The sequence below is a fragment of the Hemitrygon akajei genome, chromosome 2, assembly GCF_048418815.1.
Source record: "Hemitrygon akajei chromosome 2, sHemAka1.3, whole genome shotgun sequence".
Taxonomy (NCBI): Eukaryota; Metazoa; Chordata; class Chondrichthyes; order Myliobatiformes; family Dasyatidae; genus Hemitrygon; species Hemitrygon akajei.
The window spans coordinates 1194870-1209777 of NC_133125.1; the positions used below are offsets into that span (position 1 = coordinate 1194870).

Here is a 14908-nt window from a genome sequence, read left to right on the forward strand (position 1 = left end):
AACATACTGATGCAATATTCATCTCTGGGATGTCAGTTAAAACATCAGGCTACCTTGAGTGGGCATTCTGATACCAGACAATTTCTAGGGCAGCCACTCAAAGCTCCTGGTCCATACGCCCATGCACCTTCCTACCATGGTATTCATACAGCCTGTAATTTTCCCTCTGAATGGACTTGCAACATCTGAAGAACAGCCTGCCAATGCCATGCATGAAACCATTTTGTATATTATTGTTATTAATGATCCCTCCATGCTGCTGGCCTTTCTATGTGCTCTCTTGAGCATGTCAAACACATAAATCCATCTCACAACACCGAATTTAAAAGGTTGCAAATTTTACTTAGTGCTTTCAACTTGGTAACATCTTCAACCAATCTTCCTTTCTGTCCCTAGCTGCACATCATACTACAGTTCATTAAAATCTGAATTAAATAACCCCACTGAAATTCTTGCAATACCCAGTCATTCTCTCTTCTTCCTCTTCCATTGGACAGAAGGTACAAATGCCTGAAAGATTTGCCAGGGGAAGTGGTTGAGGCCGGTACAGGGGCAGCATTTCAGAAACACGTGGATGGGTAATTGGAGGTGGGGCTTAGAGGACCAAACACAAGAATCTGGGGTTATCTCAGTGGGCATCATGGTCAGCATGGACTGGAAGGGCCAAAGGGATAATAATTGGAATCGGTTTATTATTGTCACGATTACTGAAATTCTACAGGTGTACCGTGGAGAGCACTCTAACTGGTTGCATCCCCTCTGGCATGGAGGGGTCATTGCACAGGGTTGGAAGAAGCTGCACAAAGTTGAAAACTCAGCCAGCTCTATCATGGGCACTAGCCTGCCTAGCATCCAGAACATCCACATAAGGCGTTGCTCTCTTTTTGCAATAATTATTTAGTTTCACTTTTAGAAATGTATTTCTTACTGTAATTCATAGATGTTTTAAAAAAATATGCATTGCAACTTAGCACGGTGGGTTGGACAAACATCTCTACCAAAGGAGGTGTAAGGCGCTCCTTTCCTCTGCTATCCTGCAGGTCACCCTTGGACAAGGTGTAGCACCTGCTTAGCAGCCACCCCCCCCCCCCCCCCCAATCAGAGTCACCTGAAACCACGGGAGCAGGTGGTGGATGGTCGTATGAGCTGATGCCTATCAGAAGTCCTGGTTATGCAACCACTAACACCAGGCAGACAGTCTCTGAAGAGTACTGATAATGGCTGGGGTCACCTGACTGTAAAGACACTGACCAGAAGGAGGAAATGGCAAACCACTTCTGTAGAAAAATTTACCAAGAACGATCATTGTCAAAGACCACGATCACCCACATCATACGGCACGGCACATGATGATGATGATGATGATGATACAAAAGAGAGACCCCCTGAAGAAAGAGGGGAAATACAGCTGAAAATTGAACAAAGCTAGTTCAGTAAGGGTGGGCACAGAACCCATCTAATTCTCTATAATGATGATGATGCAATGTTCTGCTGCAAAACCACAAATTTCTTGAATTTGCCAGTGATACTAAACCTGATTCTAATTCTGAGGTAGAGTGAAAAGCCTTTCTTGCATACCATTCATACAAATCAGATCTGTATTGGGAAGAACAAGGTAAAACAAGAACAATGCATAATGAAATGTAACAGCCACAGTACAGGTAAACAATAAGGTGCAAGATCATAACAAGGTAGGTCGTGAGGTCAAAATCATACTGGGAAACTATTACTACACTTCTAACAGTGGTGTAGAAGGTGTCCATGAGACCTTCAAGCTTTTGTGTCTCCTTCTGGATGGAAGAGTGGATATCTGGGATGGATGGGTGAGTGGATATCTGGGATGGATGGGAGAGTGGATATCTGGGATGGATGGGTGAGTAGATATCTGGGATGGATGGAGTCTTTGATGATGCTGGCTGCTTTACTGAAGCAATAAGTAACGCAGAGAGTCCATGGAGGAGAGGTTGATTTCTGTGTTGAGTTGTGTCTACAACTCTCTGCGGTCTCTTGAGGTCACATGCAGAGCAGTTGCTACACCAAACCATTATGAATCCAGACAGAATGCTCTGCAAGTTTTGATAGCCTTCCTCACTGTCCACTACACTCACAATCTTGGTGTCATCTGCAAACTTGCTGATCCAGTTAACCACACTATCATCCAGATCAAACAACAAACAACAATGGACCCAGCACTGATCCCTGCAGCACTCCACTAGTCACATCCCTGCAGTCAGAGACAACCATCTACTATCACTCTCTGGCTTCTCCTGCAAAGCCAATGTCAAATCCAATTTACTACCTTATCTGGAATGCCAAGTGACCTGACTCTCCTTGACCAACTTCCCATGCAGGCTTTGTCAAAGGCCATGCTGAAGTCCATGTAGACAAATTCCATAGCCTTGCTTTGATCAACTTTCCTAGTAACTTCCTCGAAAAACACTTTACTTTTGGTTAGACATGACCTACCACACATGAAGCCTTGTTGGTTATAGTTAGTTAGGCCATGTCTATCGAAATATTTCTATAATAGGTCAGTGAGCCTGACTTTGATTGTTGGAAGGTATTCTGAGGGCTATATCCTGTCCCTTCGAATACCTTCCAATAACCAAAGTCAGGCTCATTGGCCTATAATTTCCTTCCTTAGAGTCTTTCTTAAATCATATAACAATATTAGCTATCCTTCTGTCCTCAACCCCTCTCCTGTGGTTAAGGACATTTTAAATATCTCTGCTAGGGTCTTGTAATGTCTGTATTAACCTCCCACAGGGCCCTGGGATTTATCCACTTTAATTTTCCTCAAGCCAGTAAACATCATCTCCACTGATATCTGGATAGTGATGACCTCACAACCACTTTGTCTCACAGCTATATATTCTGTGCCACAAAATACTCTGCAGGTGCTAGGGGTCAAAGCAAAATGCACAACACACTGGAGGAACTCAGTTTGGGCAGCATCCGTGGAAACGAACAGTCAGCTTTTAGGGCCAAGACCCCCAAAACGTTCGTTTCTACGGATGCCGCCTGACCTGCTGAGTTCCTCCAGCGTGTTGTGAGTGTATTCTGTGCCATCTCCTCAGTAAATGCAGTTTCAAAAATTCAATTTAAGATCTCCCCCACCTCTTTTAGCTCCATGCATAGATGACCACTCTGATTTTACAGAAAACTAATTTTGTCCCTTGCTGTTCCAATGCTCTGAACATATCTGTAGAAGCCTTTAGGATTCTCCTTAACCTTGTCCGTTAGAACAAACTCATGTCTTCTTTTAGCCCACCCAATTTCATTCTTAAGCGTTCTCTTGCATTTCTTATAATCCATAAGTACCACATTTGTTCCCTCCTGCCTATACCTGCTATATACCTCCTTTTTCTTAACCAGGGCCTTGGTATCTCTTGACCAACTCAAGTCTACACATCAAGAGCACATAACCCTATAAATGTGATAGAATGAGCATCCCATAAAATGACCCTCTTGTTCGACATCAACTTCCTCCAGCTTAATACCTTCCAGAGAAGAAAGCAGCAACCAAGGAGAAATTCAGAGAGGTGAATATTCACACATTGGCCGCATCAGTCTCTCCACAACCCAATGAACCAGGTTTGAAGTAAATCTTCCTCAATCTCAAGGGACTGCCCCAAAAGAAGTAAAAATAACATTTTAATTCAGGTTTCCAGCATCCATAATATTTAACTTTTATATTCTTAGTCAGAAAGGAAACTCACAAAAATTGATTTTTTTTTACAAATTGAGATTTAGACTATAGATAAATCAAGGTACCAGAGTTAGTGACACCAGCATCAAACAACTCTAGGTTTTAACCTCATTTTCCCAGTTTTAATCTCACTTTGACAAAAACTGGATGCAGAATTTAAAAGTAAACAAACCTTTTGTGGAATTTGCCCAAGTGCTTCAGCAAGTAAATTGGCCTTTTCATCAGTAAGGTTCTTTACAAAGGAGCCCAGGGAAAATATCACAATCCCATGCTCCCCTGAGCTCTGAACAAATTCTTCCATCTCCTGTAAAACAATGAATTATCAAGTCACACAGAGGTATCACACACCGAGGACTTTCAAATGACATGGGACCCTTTCACAAATGGGCTTTTGGCCCAAAACCTTCCAGAGAAGAAAGCAGCAGCCAAGGAGAATTTCAGAGAAGTAAACATTCAGCTGACTATGGTCTTTGCAAATCAGCATCTCACCACTGACATCATGGTACTAATTCCATCATTAAACTAATTCCCCCCACTCTTTAGATTACTGTACTTAATGATTTGAGGTTTTGCTACTATTCTTTCCTGAGGGTGGTTCACCAGAATCAAAATGAGCTGTAAAGAATGTGGAAACTAAAGTTCAAAAGTACATTTATTATCGAAGTATGTAGACTATATACAACCTGAGATTCACCTCCTTACAGGCAGCAACAAAACAAGGATACCCAATAGATCCCATTAAAAAACAAGACTGTTAAACACCTAATGTTTTGTATTTGAATTTATTTAAATCTTACATGCATCCCACAATGAGGAAGTAAAATCTCTGTGTTATGACTCCATCACAACGTACAGACATGTGAACTTACAAGTCTAATGGCTTGTAGAAAGAAGCTGTCCTGAAGCTTGTTGGTTCTGGCTTTAATGCTGCGGTACCATTTGCCAGATGGAAGCACCTTAAGAAGTTTATAGTTGGGGTGATTGGTGTCCGCGATGATCTTCTAGGCCTTCTTTCTGCAACTGCTGCTGTAAATGTCCTCACTGGAAGGAAGTTCCCATCCATAGAAGCACTGGGCTGTCCGTACCACTCTCTGCAGTGCCCAATGATCAAGGTTGGTGCAGATCCCGTACCAGACGGTGATACAGTCAGTCAGGATGGTCTCAATGGTGCCCCTATAGAAGGTCTTGTGGATCTGGGGATTCATGCCAAACCACTTCAGTCGTCTGGGGTGGAAGAGACGCCGTTGTGCTTTTTTTTGCCATAAAGCCAGTGTGTACAGTCCAGGTGAGATCTTCGGTGATGTGTATACCGAGGAACTTGAAACTACTCACCCTCTCAACTGCAGACACATTGATGTTGATCGGGGCAAGCCTGTCTACATTCCTTCTGTAATCCCCAATCAGCTCTTTTGTTTTTTGGACACTGAGAGAGAGTTTTTTATCCTGGCACTACTGAATGAGGGTGTAAACCTCTCTTCTGTAAGCTGTCTCATCACCACTAGAAGTAAGGCTGATCAAAGTCACGTCGTCTGTGAAATTAATCAGCAGATTGGAGCTGCGTGTGGCAGCACAGTCATGAATGTAAAGGGAGTAGCGGAGGGGCCTCAGGACACAACCGTGGGGGGCAGAGTCAGAGGGGCAGAGGTGCCTCTGAGAGCCCATCATTACCACCTGTCGGTGATCCGATAGGAAGTCCAGGATCCAGCTGCACAAGGTGGAGTGCAGGCCGAGGTTTCTGAGCTTCCTGTTAAATCTGGAGGGAATTATGGTGTTGAATGCTGAACTGTAGTCCAGGAACAGCATTCTAACATAGGCATCCCTCTTCTGCAGCTGAGTGAGGGCGGTGTGTATTGCTGTGGCTATTGCGTCACTGGTAGATCGGTTCCATTGGTAGGCAAATTGTAGGGGGTCCAGTGTGGGTGGTAGCATGCTGCAGATGTAGTCTTTAACCAGCCTCTCAAAGCATTTGCTTATAATTGAGGTGAGTGTGACAGGGCGCCAGTCGTTCAGACGTGTTACCTTGGTCTTTTTAGGTACAGGGACAATGCTGGACGATTTGAAACAGGAGGGCACTCCACACTGGGAGAGGGAGAGATTAAAAATATCTGTAAGTACATCGGCCAGCTGTTCTGCATATACTTTGAGGATGCACCCTTGGATGCCGTCCTGCCCTGCTACCTTGTGGCTGTTGACACATTGGAATAATCGATGTACTTCAGCCTAATTAATAATCAAGGTGCAGGGCTCATCAGCAGCTCTCCTTGGGAGCCTATGTTCTATGGACTTCAGTCCTACCAATCTTGAATCGAGCGTAAAAAACATTTAGCTTGTCCAGGAATGAGGCAGCAATGTTGGCTATACCACTGCGTTTTCTCTTGAAGTCTGCAACAATGAAGACTCGTTTAGCTCTCCCCATGCTCACTGAGTATGACAAACGTCTGGACAACAGGCTGAGTCAGTGGTGAGAAAGGCAAATGCAGTGTGAGCATTCATTTCAATAAGTCTGGAATACAAGAGCAGGGATGGGATGGTGAGGCTTTATAAGGCACTGGTGAGGTCTCACGTTGAGTATAGTTTTGGGCTCCTCATCTAATAAAAGATGTGCTGGCATTGGAGAAGGTTCAGAGGAGTTCACAAGGATGATTCTAGGATTAAAAAGGTTATCATACAAGGAACGTTTGATAGCTCTAAGTTGGTACACATTGAATTTAGAAGGACGGGGGGATATCATTGAAACCTAGACAGAGGTTTGATGACCAATGGTGTGCCTCAGGGATCTGTTCTGGGACCCCTTCTCTTTGTGATTTTTATAAAAGACCTGGATGAGGAAGTGGAGGGATGAGTTAGTAAATTTGCTGATGACACAAAGTTTGGGGGTATTGTGGATAGTGTGGAGGGCTGTCAGAGGTTACAGCGGAACATCGATAGCATACAAAACTGGGCTGAGAAGTGGCAGATGAAGTTCAACCCAGGTATGTGTCAGGTAGTTAATTTTGGTAGGTCAAATATAATGGTAGAATATATTATTGGCAGTGTGGAGATTCAGAGGGATCTTGGGGTCTAAGTCTATAGGACACTCAAAGCTGCTGCACAAGTTGACTGTGTGGTTAAGAAGGCATACAGTGCATTGCCTTCATCAACCATGGACTGAGTTCAAGAGCCGAGATGTAATGTTACAGCTGTATGGAATCCTGGTCAGACCCCACATGGAGTACTGTGCTCATTTCTGGTTCCCTCACTACAGGAAGGATGTGGAAACTGTAGAAAGGGTGCAGAGGAGATTTACAAGAACGTTGCCTGGATTGGGGAGCATGCCTTATGAGAATAGGTTGAGTGAACTCAGCCTTTTCTCCTTGGAGCGACAGAGTATGAGAAATGACCTGATAGAGGTGTATAAGGTGATGAGAGGCATTGATCGTGTGGATAGTCAGAGGCTTTTTCCCAGGGCTGAAATGGCTAACATGAGAGGACAAAGTTTTAAGGTGTTTGGAAGTAGGTACAGAGGAGATGTCTGGGATAAGTTTTTTACGCAGAGAGTGGTGAGTAAATAGAATGGGCTGCCGGCAAAGGTGGTGGAGGCAGATACGATAGGGTCTTTTAAGAGACTCCTAGATGGGTACATGGAGCTTAGAGAAATAGTGGGCTATGGGTAACCATAGTAATTTCTCAGTTAAGGACATGTTTGGCACAGCATTGCGGGCTGAAGGGCCTGTATTGCGCTGTAGATTTCCATGTTTCTATCTATATAATGGCCAACCTGGCAGTGAAGGCTAATTGCTTAACAATGCAATGATGTGTAATCAATGACTGCTATGTACCTACAATTAAGCAACGAGATCTCGTAATTAGAAATAAAATAACAATCCAAGTCACTCCGCCTGGTATCTGTAAAAGATGCCACCAACTGAACCCAGGTCTTTCCCAAAAAAATACATGAAATCTATTAGTGTCAACGGTCCTGAGCAATGGAGCAGCGTTGTCAAATATTAAAGAATAATAAGGCCATCAACTGGATTTGCAATGCAGAAGTAAATTCTGTCTTTCACAAGGGATCACTAACCCAATCTTTGAAATACGCAACACACACAAAATGCTGGGGGAACCCAGAAGGCCAGGCAGCATCTATGGAAAAGTGTGCACACAGTTGATGTTTTGGGCTGAGACCCTTCGGCAGGACTGGAGAAAAAAAGCTGAGGGGTAGATTTAAACGGTGGGGGTGGAGAGAGAGAAACACAAGGTGATAGGTGAAACTTGAAGGGGGAGGGATGAAGTAAAGAGCTGAGATGTTCATTGGTGAAAGAGATACAGGGCTGGAGAAGCAGAAGTCCAATAGGAGAGAACAGAAGCCCATGGAAGAAAGAAAAAGGGGGAGGAGCACTAGAGGGAGGCAATGGGTAGACAAGGAGATAAGGCAAGAGAGGGAAAAGGGGATGGGGAATGGTGAAGTTGAGGGGTGGGGCATTACTACAAGTTCGATTGATGTTCATGCCATCTGGTTGGAGGCTACACAGATGCAATATAAGATGCTGTTCCTCCAACCTAAGTGTGACCTTATCACAACAGTGGAGGAGGCCATGGATTGACATATCGGAATAAGAACGGGAATTGGAATTAAAATGACTTTGAAATAAGCCAACTATATCATATCAAATATACAACAGAGCTCAAAACAAGTTTAGAATCTGTACAAACAAAATATTGTCTTAGCTTTTATAGATCTGTAACCAGAGTTCATATTTCAATAATTTTCCAATAGTTCAGTTTTCCATTTATACTGTTCGTTTTCTTCCTAAGTACTTTCAGGATGTTGCTTGAGCAGGACAGCTGCTCCTTGCTTGCTCATGGTTGCTTGGGAGGCATTGTTGAGGATGAGGGAAATGTAGTGATGTCATTCAGCTGTTTGAGCTGTCTTGATGGAATCCATTATCCACCACCCTCAGGTAAGTAAGGTCATCCATTGAAGTAGTTGTTTTGTACTCATCCTTTGTATGGACAAAGACAGATTCACCCACGCTTGCTGTATTGCTTGTCAAACTTCTGTTGCTAGTCAAGGTGGGAGAGATGGGAGGCTGATGGGACTGACTGAGGTCTTCTTGACATGGATACTGCTAAGGCAAAAAGTCTTGAGGCTGGTGTGCCCTTTTTCTAGAATGCTAGTTCTGAAAACATTCAAAAGTGAGGGATTACGTGCACTCCCCAGGCAGAAGTCTCCTACTAGAACCCACCCAAGTGCTAACTGCTCTACAAAGGAAGTATCTGGAGCCCCATTACATTGCTTGAATACTTTGTGTACCTGTATGATGTCCCTTCCCAGTAGGAGTAGGATCTCAGCCTGTGAGTGATGGGCTTGAGGTGAGGTTGATGAGCCACTGCTTCTGGAGTGGAGATTTCCATAAGACATAGGAGCAGAATTAGCCCATTTGGCCCATCGAGTCTGCTCCGTCATTCAATCATGGTTGATCCTTTTTTCCCCTCTTCAGCTCCACTCCCTGGCCTTCTCCCCATAACCTTTGATGCCGTGTCCATCAAGAACCTATCCAGCTCTGTATTAAAGACACCCAATGACCTGGCCTCCACAGCTGCCTGCGGTAAATATGCCACAAATTCACCACCCTTTGATGTAAGAAATTTTTCTGAATCTCTGTTTTAAATGGATGTCCCTTGATCCTGAGGCTGTGCCCTCTTGTGCGAGACTCTCCCATCATGGGAAACATCCTGTCCCTTGATGCCAGGGACCATTATTGGACAGATATTCCTAAATGCCATTAGGCTTTACAATTCTACCTCCAGGACTTAAGAACTTTTTAAAAGCTATTAATGCTTTTTGAGACGGTGATTTAGATGCATATCATATTTTTTTTTTACTGAGTTAAGTATTGTATGTAATTAGTTTTGCTACAGCAAGTGTATGGGACATTGGAAAAAAAAAAGTTGAATTTCCCCATGGGGATGAATAAAGTATCTATCTATCTATCTATCTATCTATCTAAATGTTTTGTGCATATGTGGCCTTTTCTCTCTTGATGACTACAATGAGGTTTCTCCTGACTTCTCTGAGAGCTGTTCTGTCCTAAAAGCATTGTCCTGGGCTCTTAGTCAGTAGCACACCTCTGCATTCAGTCAGAACTTCTGGTTGGGCTGTGAGATGACTGTTCTTGAATACCAACATTATCTGCTGTAGCTGGTGACAGATGAGGCATTTTCCTCAAGGTCTGTATCTTCTCCGTATTGTGGTGGCCTCCTTGAACATCTGCCATTTAGTTAGTTCAAAATAGTCCTGAGCATAGAAGGTGCTTCATTAAACTGTACAGTGATGGTCTTCCTGACTGATTATTCCATTTTCAACATTTTCAGCTGGAATTAACATGATGGAGATGAGGGCATGGGATGGCTCTGTAAATACTGTGTCTGCTTGTATAAACATAGTCTGTTTGTTTCCCTCATGGCCCTGGTGATGTGTTGATGGAATTTGGGGAAAATGTTCTGCAGGTGAACATGATTGAAACTCCTGCATTTGTGAAGAGACTGTCTGGATGCTTGTTTTGTAGAGAGCTGATGGTACTGTAAAGTTCTCCCAGTGCATCCTTGGTGTTTGCACTTGGGGGAATGTAGGCAGTGGTGATGAACACAACAGTGAACTCCCTGAGCAGGTAATGTAGCTGACATATAATTGTAAGATGTTCAATTGCCCAGAACAGTAACTGCTAAATACAGATGAGTTTGTGCACCAACCTATGTTTATACACAGATTCCACCTGGCTGTGCGGTGAAAGGCCTTGATAGAGAGGATGTTTCCTATGGTGGGAGAGTCTAAGACCAGAGGACACAACCTCAGAATAAAAGGGTGTCCTTTTAGAATGGAGGCAAATAAGAATTTTTTAGCCAGAGGTGGCAAATCTATGGAATTATTTGCCTCAGGCAGCTATGGGGGCCATCTTTACGTATATTTTAGGCAGAGGTCGATAGATTCTTGATTGGTCAGGGCATGAAAAGGTAGAGGAGAAGGCAGAAGATTGAGTTTGAGAGGAAAATTCGATCAGCTATGATAAAATGGAGGAGCAGACTCGATGAGCCGAATAGCCTAATTCTACTCCTATACCTATGGTCTTATGGTTTGGACTTCCCTGACAGGGAGTTCCTGTCTGCATGAACAGAGTCATCCATTCGAGTTGAAACATCAAAGTCAAGCATATTGTTGTTCAATCACATTTCAGTGCAACCAGAATGCAGCAGTTTTCCACATATTTCTGTGCATTCATTTTAAGACTAAATGAGTCCATTTTATTTTATAGTGAGTAAACGTTGGCCAACTAAAATGATGGTAGCACCAGTATGGTCAGCTCAGCTCTCAGCCTAGCTAGTGCCCCCGCTCTCTTACTGAGTTTATGCTTCCTCTCACACAGCCTGCATCTGGCACTTCCTCAGATGAGTTGCCTAGGCCAGGCTGCTGTCTCTGAGTCTGGTGTCTGTAGAGTCCCAGTCTGCTGAGCACCGCTGTTCACTCTGCTGGCAGTGGCTTTAAAGTAATTTTGTCTAAGAGTTCAGCAGTGCTGTATTTGCAAAGCTTTGGTTGACTGAAATCTCTGAAAAGAATTTTGAAATCCACTCTAAGAATTTAAAACTAGCACCATTCCTGGGAGGCAGATAAACTGCTGTGTCTCTAAGTGCCATCATTTCAATAAGAAATCTTCACCCATAGCATCGTGATCCAGAGGAGTTAGGTTTAGGATAGGGTTAAGATGTATCTGTAAATAATCACATAAGCAGAAGTGACCACAACACAATTCTGTTTTACACTGAACTCCATGTTGTATAGCACATTTAGGGGACACAGTGATCATGTAATCTAGTGAACAGTCCAGAGTTCGAACTCCATCTTGACAACTTTGAGAATTTGATTCAATTAACAAACTGGAATTTAAGAAGAAACAAATGTTCTTCATTAAAATCATTTAAGAAGAAACAAATGATCTTCATTAAAATCGTTTTGGAAATCTTTATTTTCTACAATCTCTAAAGCTTTGAAAATTAATTTACAACCTGATAGATTGACTGTTCTATTTGGAATAGTTCCGCATCTTATTCAGGGTATCTCATCTTCAGATCAACATGTAATTGCATTTGTTACACTACTGGCAAGAAGGGCTATTTTATTAAAATGGAAAGATATTTCTTCCCCTACATTAATTGAATGGTTTTCTCAAGTGATGTTATGTCTTAGTTTGGAAAAAATTAGAAGTAGAACTTTTGGCTAGGATCTTTATGTCCTTGTTGTCCACGGGAATGGTACCGGATGATTGGAGGGAGGCAAATGTTGTCCCCTTGTTCAAAAAAGGTAGTAGGGATAGTCCAGGTAATTATAGACCAGTGAGCCTTACGTCTGTGGTGGGAAAGCTATTGGAAAATATTCTTACAGATAGGATCTATGGGCATTTAGAGAATCATGGTCAGATCAGGGACAGTCAACATGGCTTTGTGAAGGGCAGATCATGCCTAACAAGCCTGATAGAGTTCTTTGAGGAGGTGACCAGGCATATAGATGAGGGTAGTGCAGTGGATGTGATCTACATGGATTTTAGTAAGGCATTTGACAAGATTCCTCATGGTAGGCTTATTCAGAAAGTCAGAAGGCATGGGATCCAGGGAAGTTTGGCCAGGTGGATTCAGAATTGGCTTGCCTGCAGAAGGCAGAGGGTCATGGTGGAGGGAGTACATTCAGATTGGAGGGTTGTGACTAGTGGTGTCCCACAAGGATCTGTTCTGGGACCTCTACTTTTTGTGATTTTTATTAATGACCTGGATGTAGGGGTAGAAGGGTGGGTTGGCAAGTTTGCAGATGACAGAAAGGTTGGTGGTGTTGTAGATAGTGTAGAGGATTGTCGAAAATTGCAGCGAGACATTGATAGGATGCAGAAGTGGGCTGAGAAGTGGCAGATGGAGTTCAACCCGGAGAAGTGTGAGATGGTACACTTTGGAAGGACAAACTCCAAGGCAGAGTACAAAGTAAATGGCAGGATACGTGGTACTGTGGAAGAGCAGAGGGATCTGGGGGTACATGTCCACAGATCCCTGAAAGTTGCTTCACAGGTAGATAGGGTAGTTAAGAAAGCTTATGGGGTGTTAGCTTTCATAAGTCGAGGGATAGAGTTTAACAGACGCAATGTAATGATGCAGCTCTATAAAGCTCTAGTTAGGCCACACTTGGAGTACTGTGTCCAGTTCTGGTCGCCTCACTATAGGAAGGATGTGGAAACATTGGAAAGGGTACAGAGGAGATTTACCAGGATGCTGCCTGGTTTAGAGAGTATGGATTATGATCAGAGATTAAGAGAGCTAGGGCTTTACTCTTTGGAGAGAAGGAGAATGAGAGGAGACTTGATAGAGGTGTACAAGATATTAAGAGGAATAGACAGAGTGGACAGCTAGTGCCTCTTCCCCAGGGCACCACTGCTCAGTACAAGAGGACATGGCTTTAAGGTAAGGGGAGGGAAGTTCAAGGGGGATATTAGAGGAAGGTTTTTCACTCAGAGAGTGGTTGGTGCGTGGAATTCACTGCCTGAGTCAGTGGTGCAGGCAGATACACTAGTGAAGTTTAAGAGACTACTAGACAGGTATATGGAGGAATTTAAGGTGGGGGGTTATATGGGAGGCAGGGTTTGAGGGTCGGCACAACATTGTGGGCCGAAGGGCCTGTAATGTGTTGTACTATTCTATGTTCTATGTTAAACATCGACCACATGTCCATAGTACATTTCCCTGCAAAAACATCATCCCAATTCACACCCACAAATTCTAGCCTTATAGCCTCATAATTTGCCCTTCCCCAATTAAAAATTTTCCTGTCCTCTCTGATTCTGTCCTTTTCCATGATAATGCTAAAGGTCAGGGAGCAGAGATCACTGTCCCCCAGATGCTCACCCACTGACAGATCTGTGACCTGACCCCGTTCGTTACCTAATATTAGATCTAGTATGGCATTCCCCCAGTCAGCCTGTCAACATACTGTGACAGGAATCCATCCTGGACACACTTAACAAACTCTGCCCCATCTAAACCCTTGGAACTAATCAAGTACCAATCAATATTAGGGAAGTTAAAGTCACCCATGATAACAACCCTGTTATTTTTGCACCTTTCCAAAATCTGCCTCCCAATCTGCTCCTCGGTATCTCTGCTGCTACCAGGGGGCCTATAGAATACCCCCAGTAGAGTAACTGCTTCCTTCCTGTTCCTGACTTCCACCCATACTGACTGAAAAGAGGATCCTGCTACATTACCCACCCTTTCTGTAGCCATAATAGTATCCCTGACCAGTAATGCCACCCCTCCTCCCCTTTTTCCCCTTCTCTATCCCTCTTAAAACACTGAGATCCAGGAATATTGAGAATCCATTCCTGCCCTGGTGCCAGCCAAGTCTCCGTAATGGCCACTACATCATAATTCCATGTATGTATCCAAGCTCTCAGTTCATCACCTTTGTTCCTGATGCTTCTTGCATTGAAGTACACACACTTTAGCCCTTCTACCTTACTACCTTTATACCCTTTATTCTGCTGCTCTTTCCTCAAAGCCTCTCTATATGTTAGATCTGGCTTTACTCCATGCACTTCTTCCACTGCTCTATCGCTCCGGGTCCCACCCCCCTTGCAAATTAGTTTAAACCCACCAGAACCATGCTAGCAAACCTACCAGCAAGGATATTGCTCCCCCTCGAGTTCAGGTGCAACCCTTCCAATCTGTACAGGTCCCACCTTCCACAGAAGAGATCCTAATGGTCCAAAAATCTAAAACCCTGCCCCCTGCACCAACTCCTCAGCCACGCATTCAACTGCCATCTCCTCCAATTCTTACCATCAAGCCAAAGCTGATCACAAAGTTTAGAAGAGCATGTGGGGAGGGTAATCAAACGTACTTAGAAATGAGGCATGAAGCTGAGACACAGAACTAACAAAATCTTAGGCAATGGGTACATCTCAGCAATCTTCCTGCCAATGGATTCAATAAAAGTGTTTTACAACTGGCAACTCTTTTCCAGTTGTGTAGATTGATGAACAATTTCACTGGAAGGGACAACTGATAAATGTCAACACAAAGTACACTGCAGATGCTGTGGTCAAATAAACACATACAAACAAGCTGGATGAATTCAGCAGGTTGGGCAGCATCCGTTGAGAGGAGCAGTCAAAGTTTTGGGCCGAG

General features: G+C 43.5%; 1 protein-coding gene across 4 annotated transcripts in view; it reads right to left on the reverse strand.

Moving 5' to 3' along the window:
• Positions 1-14908, reverse strand: part of LOC140738586 (UDP-glucuronosyltransferase 2A2-like) — a 101039-nt gene that overhangs the window by 21711 nt on the left and 64420 nt on the right. For all 4 annotated transcript variants that reach the window (XM_073066100.1, XM_073066068.1, XM_073066089.1 and 1 more), the window contains one exon: positions 3882-4013. In XM_073066100.1, coding sequence (XP_072922201.1) covers positions 3882-4013 — 132 coding nt within the window. The remainder of the gene's footprint in view (positions 1-3881; positions 4014-14908) is intronic.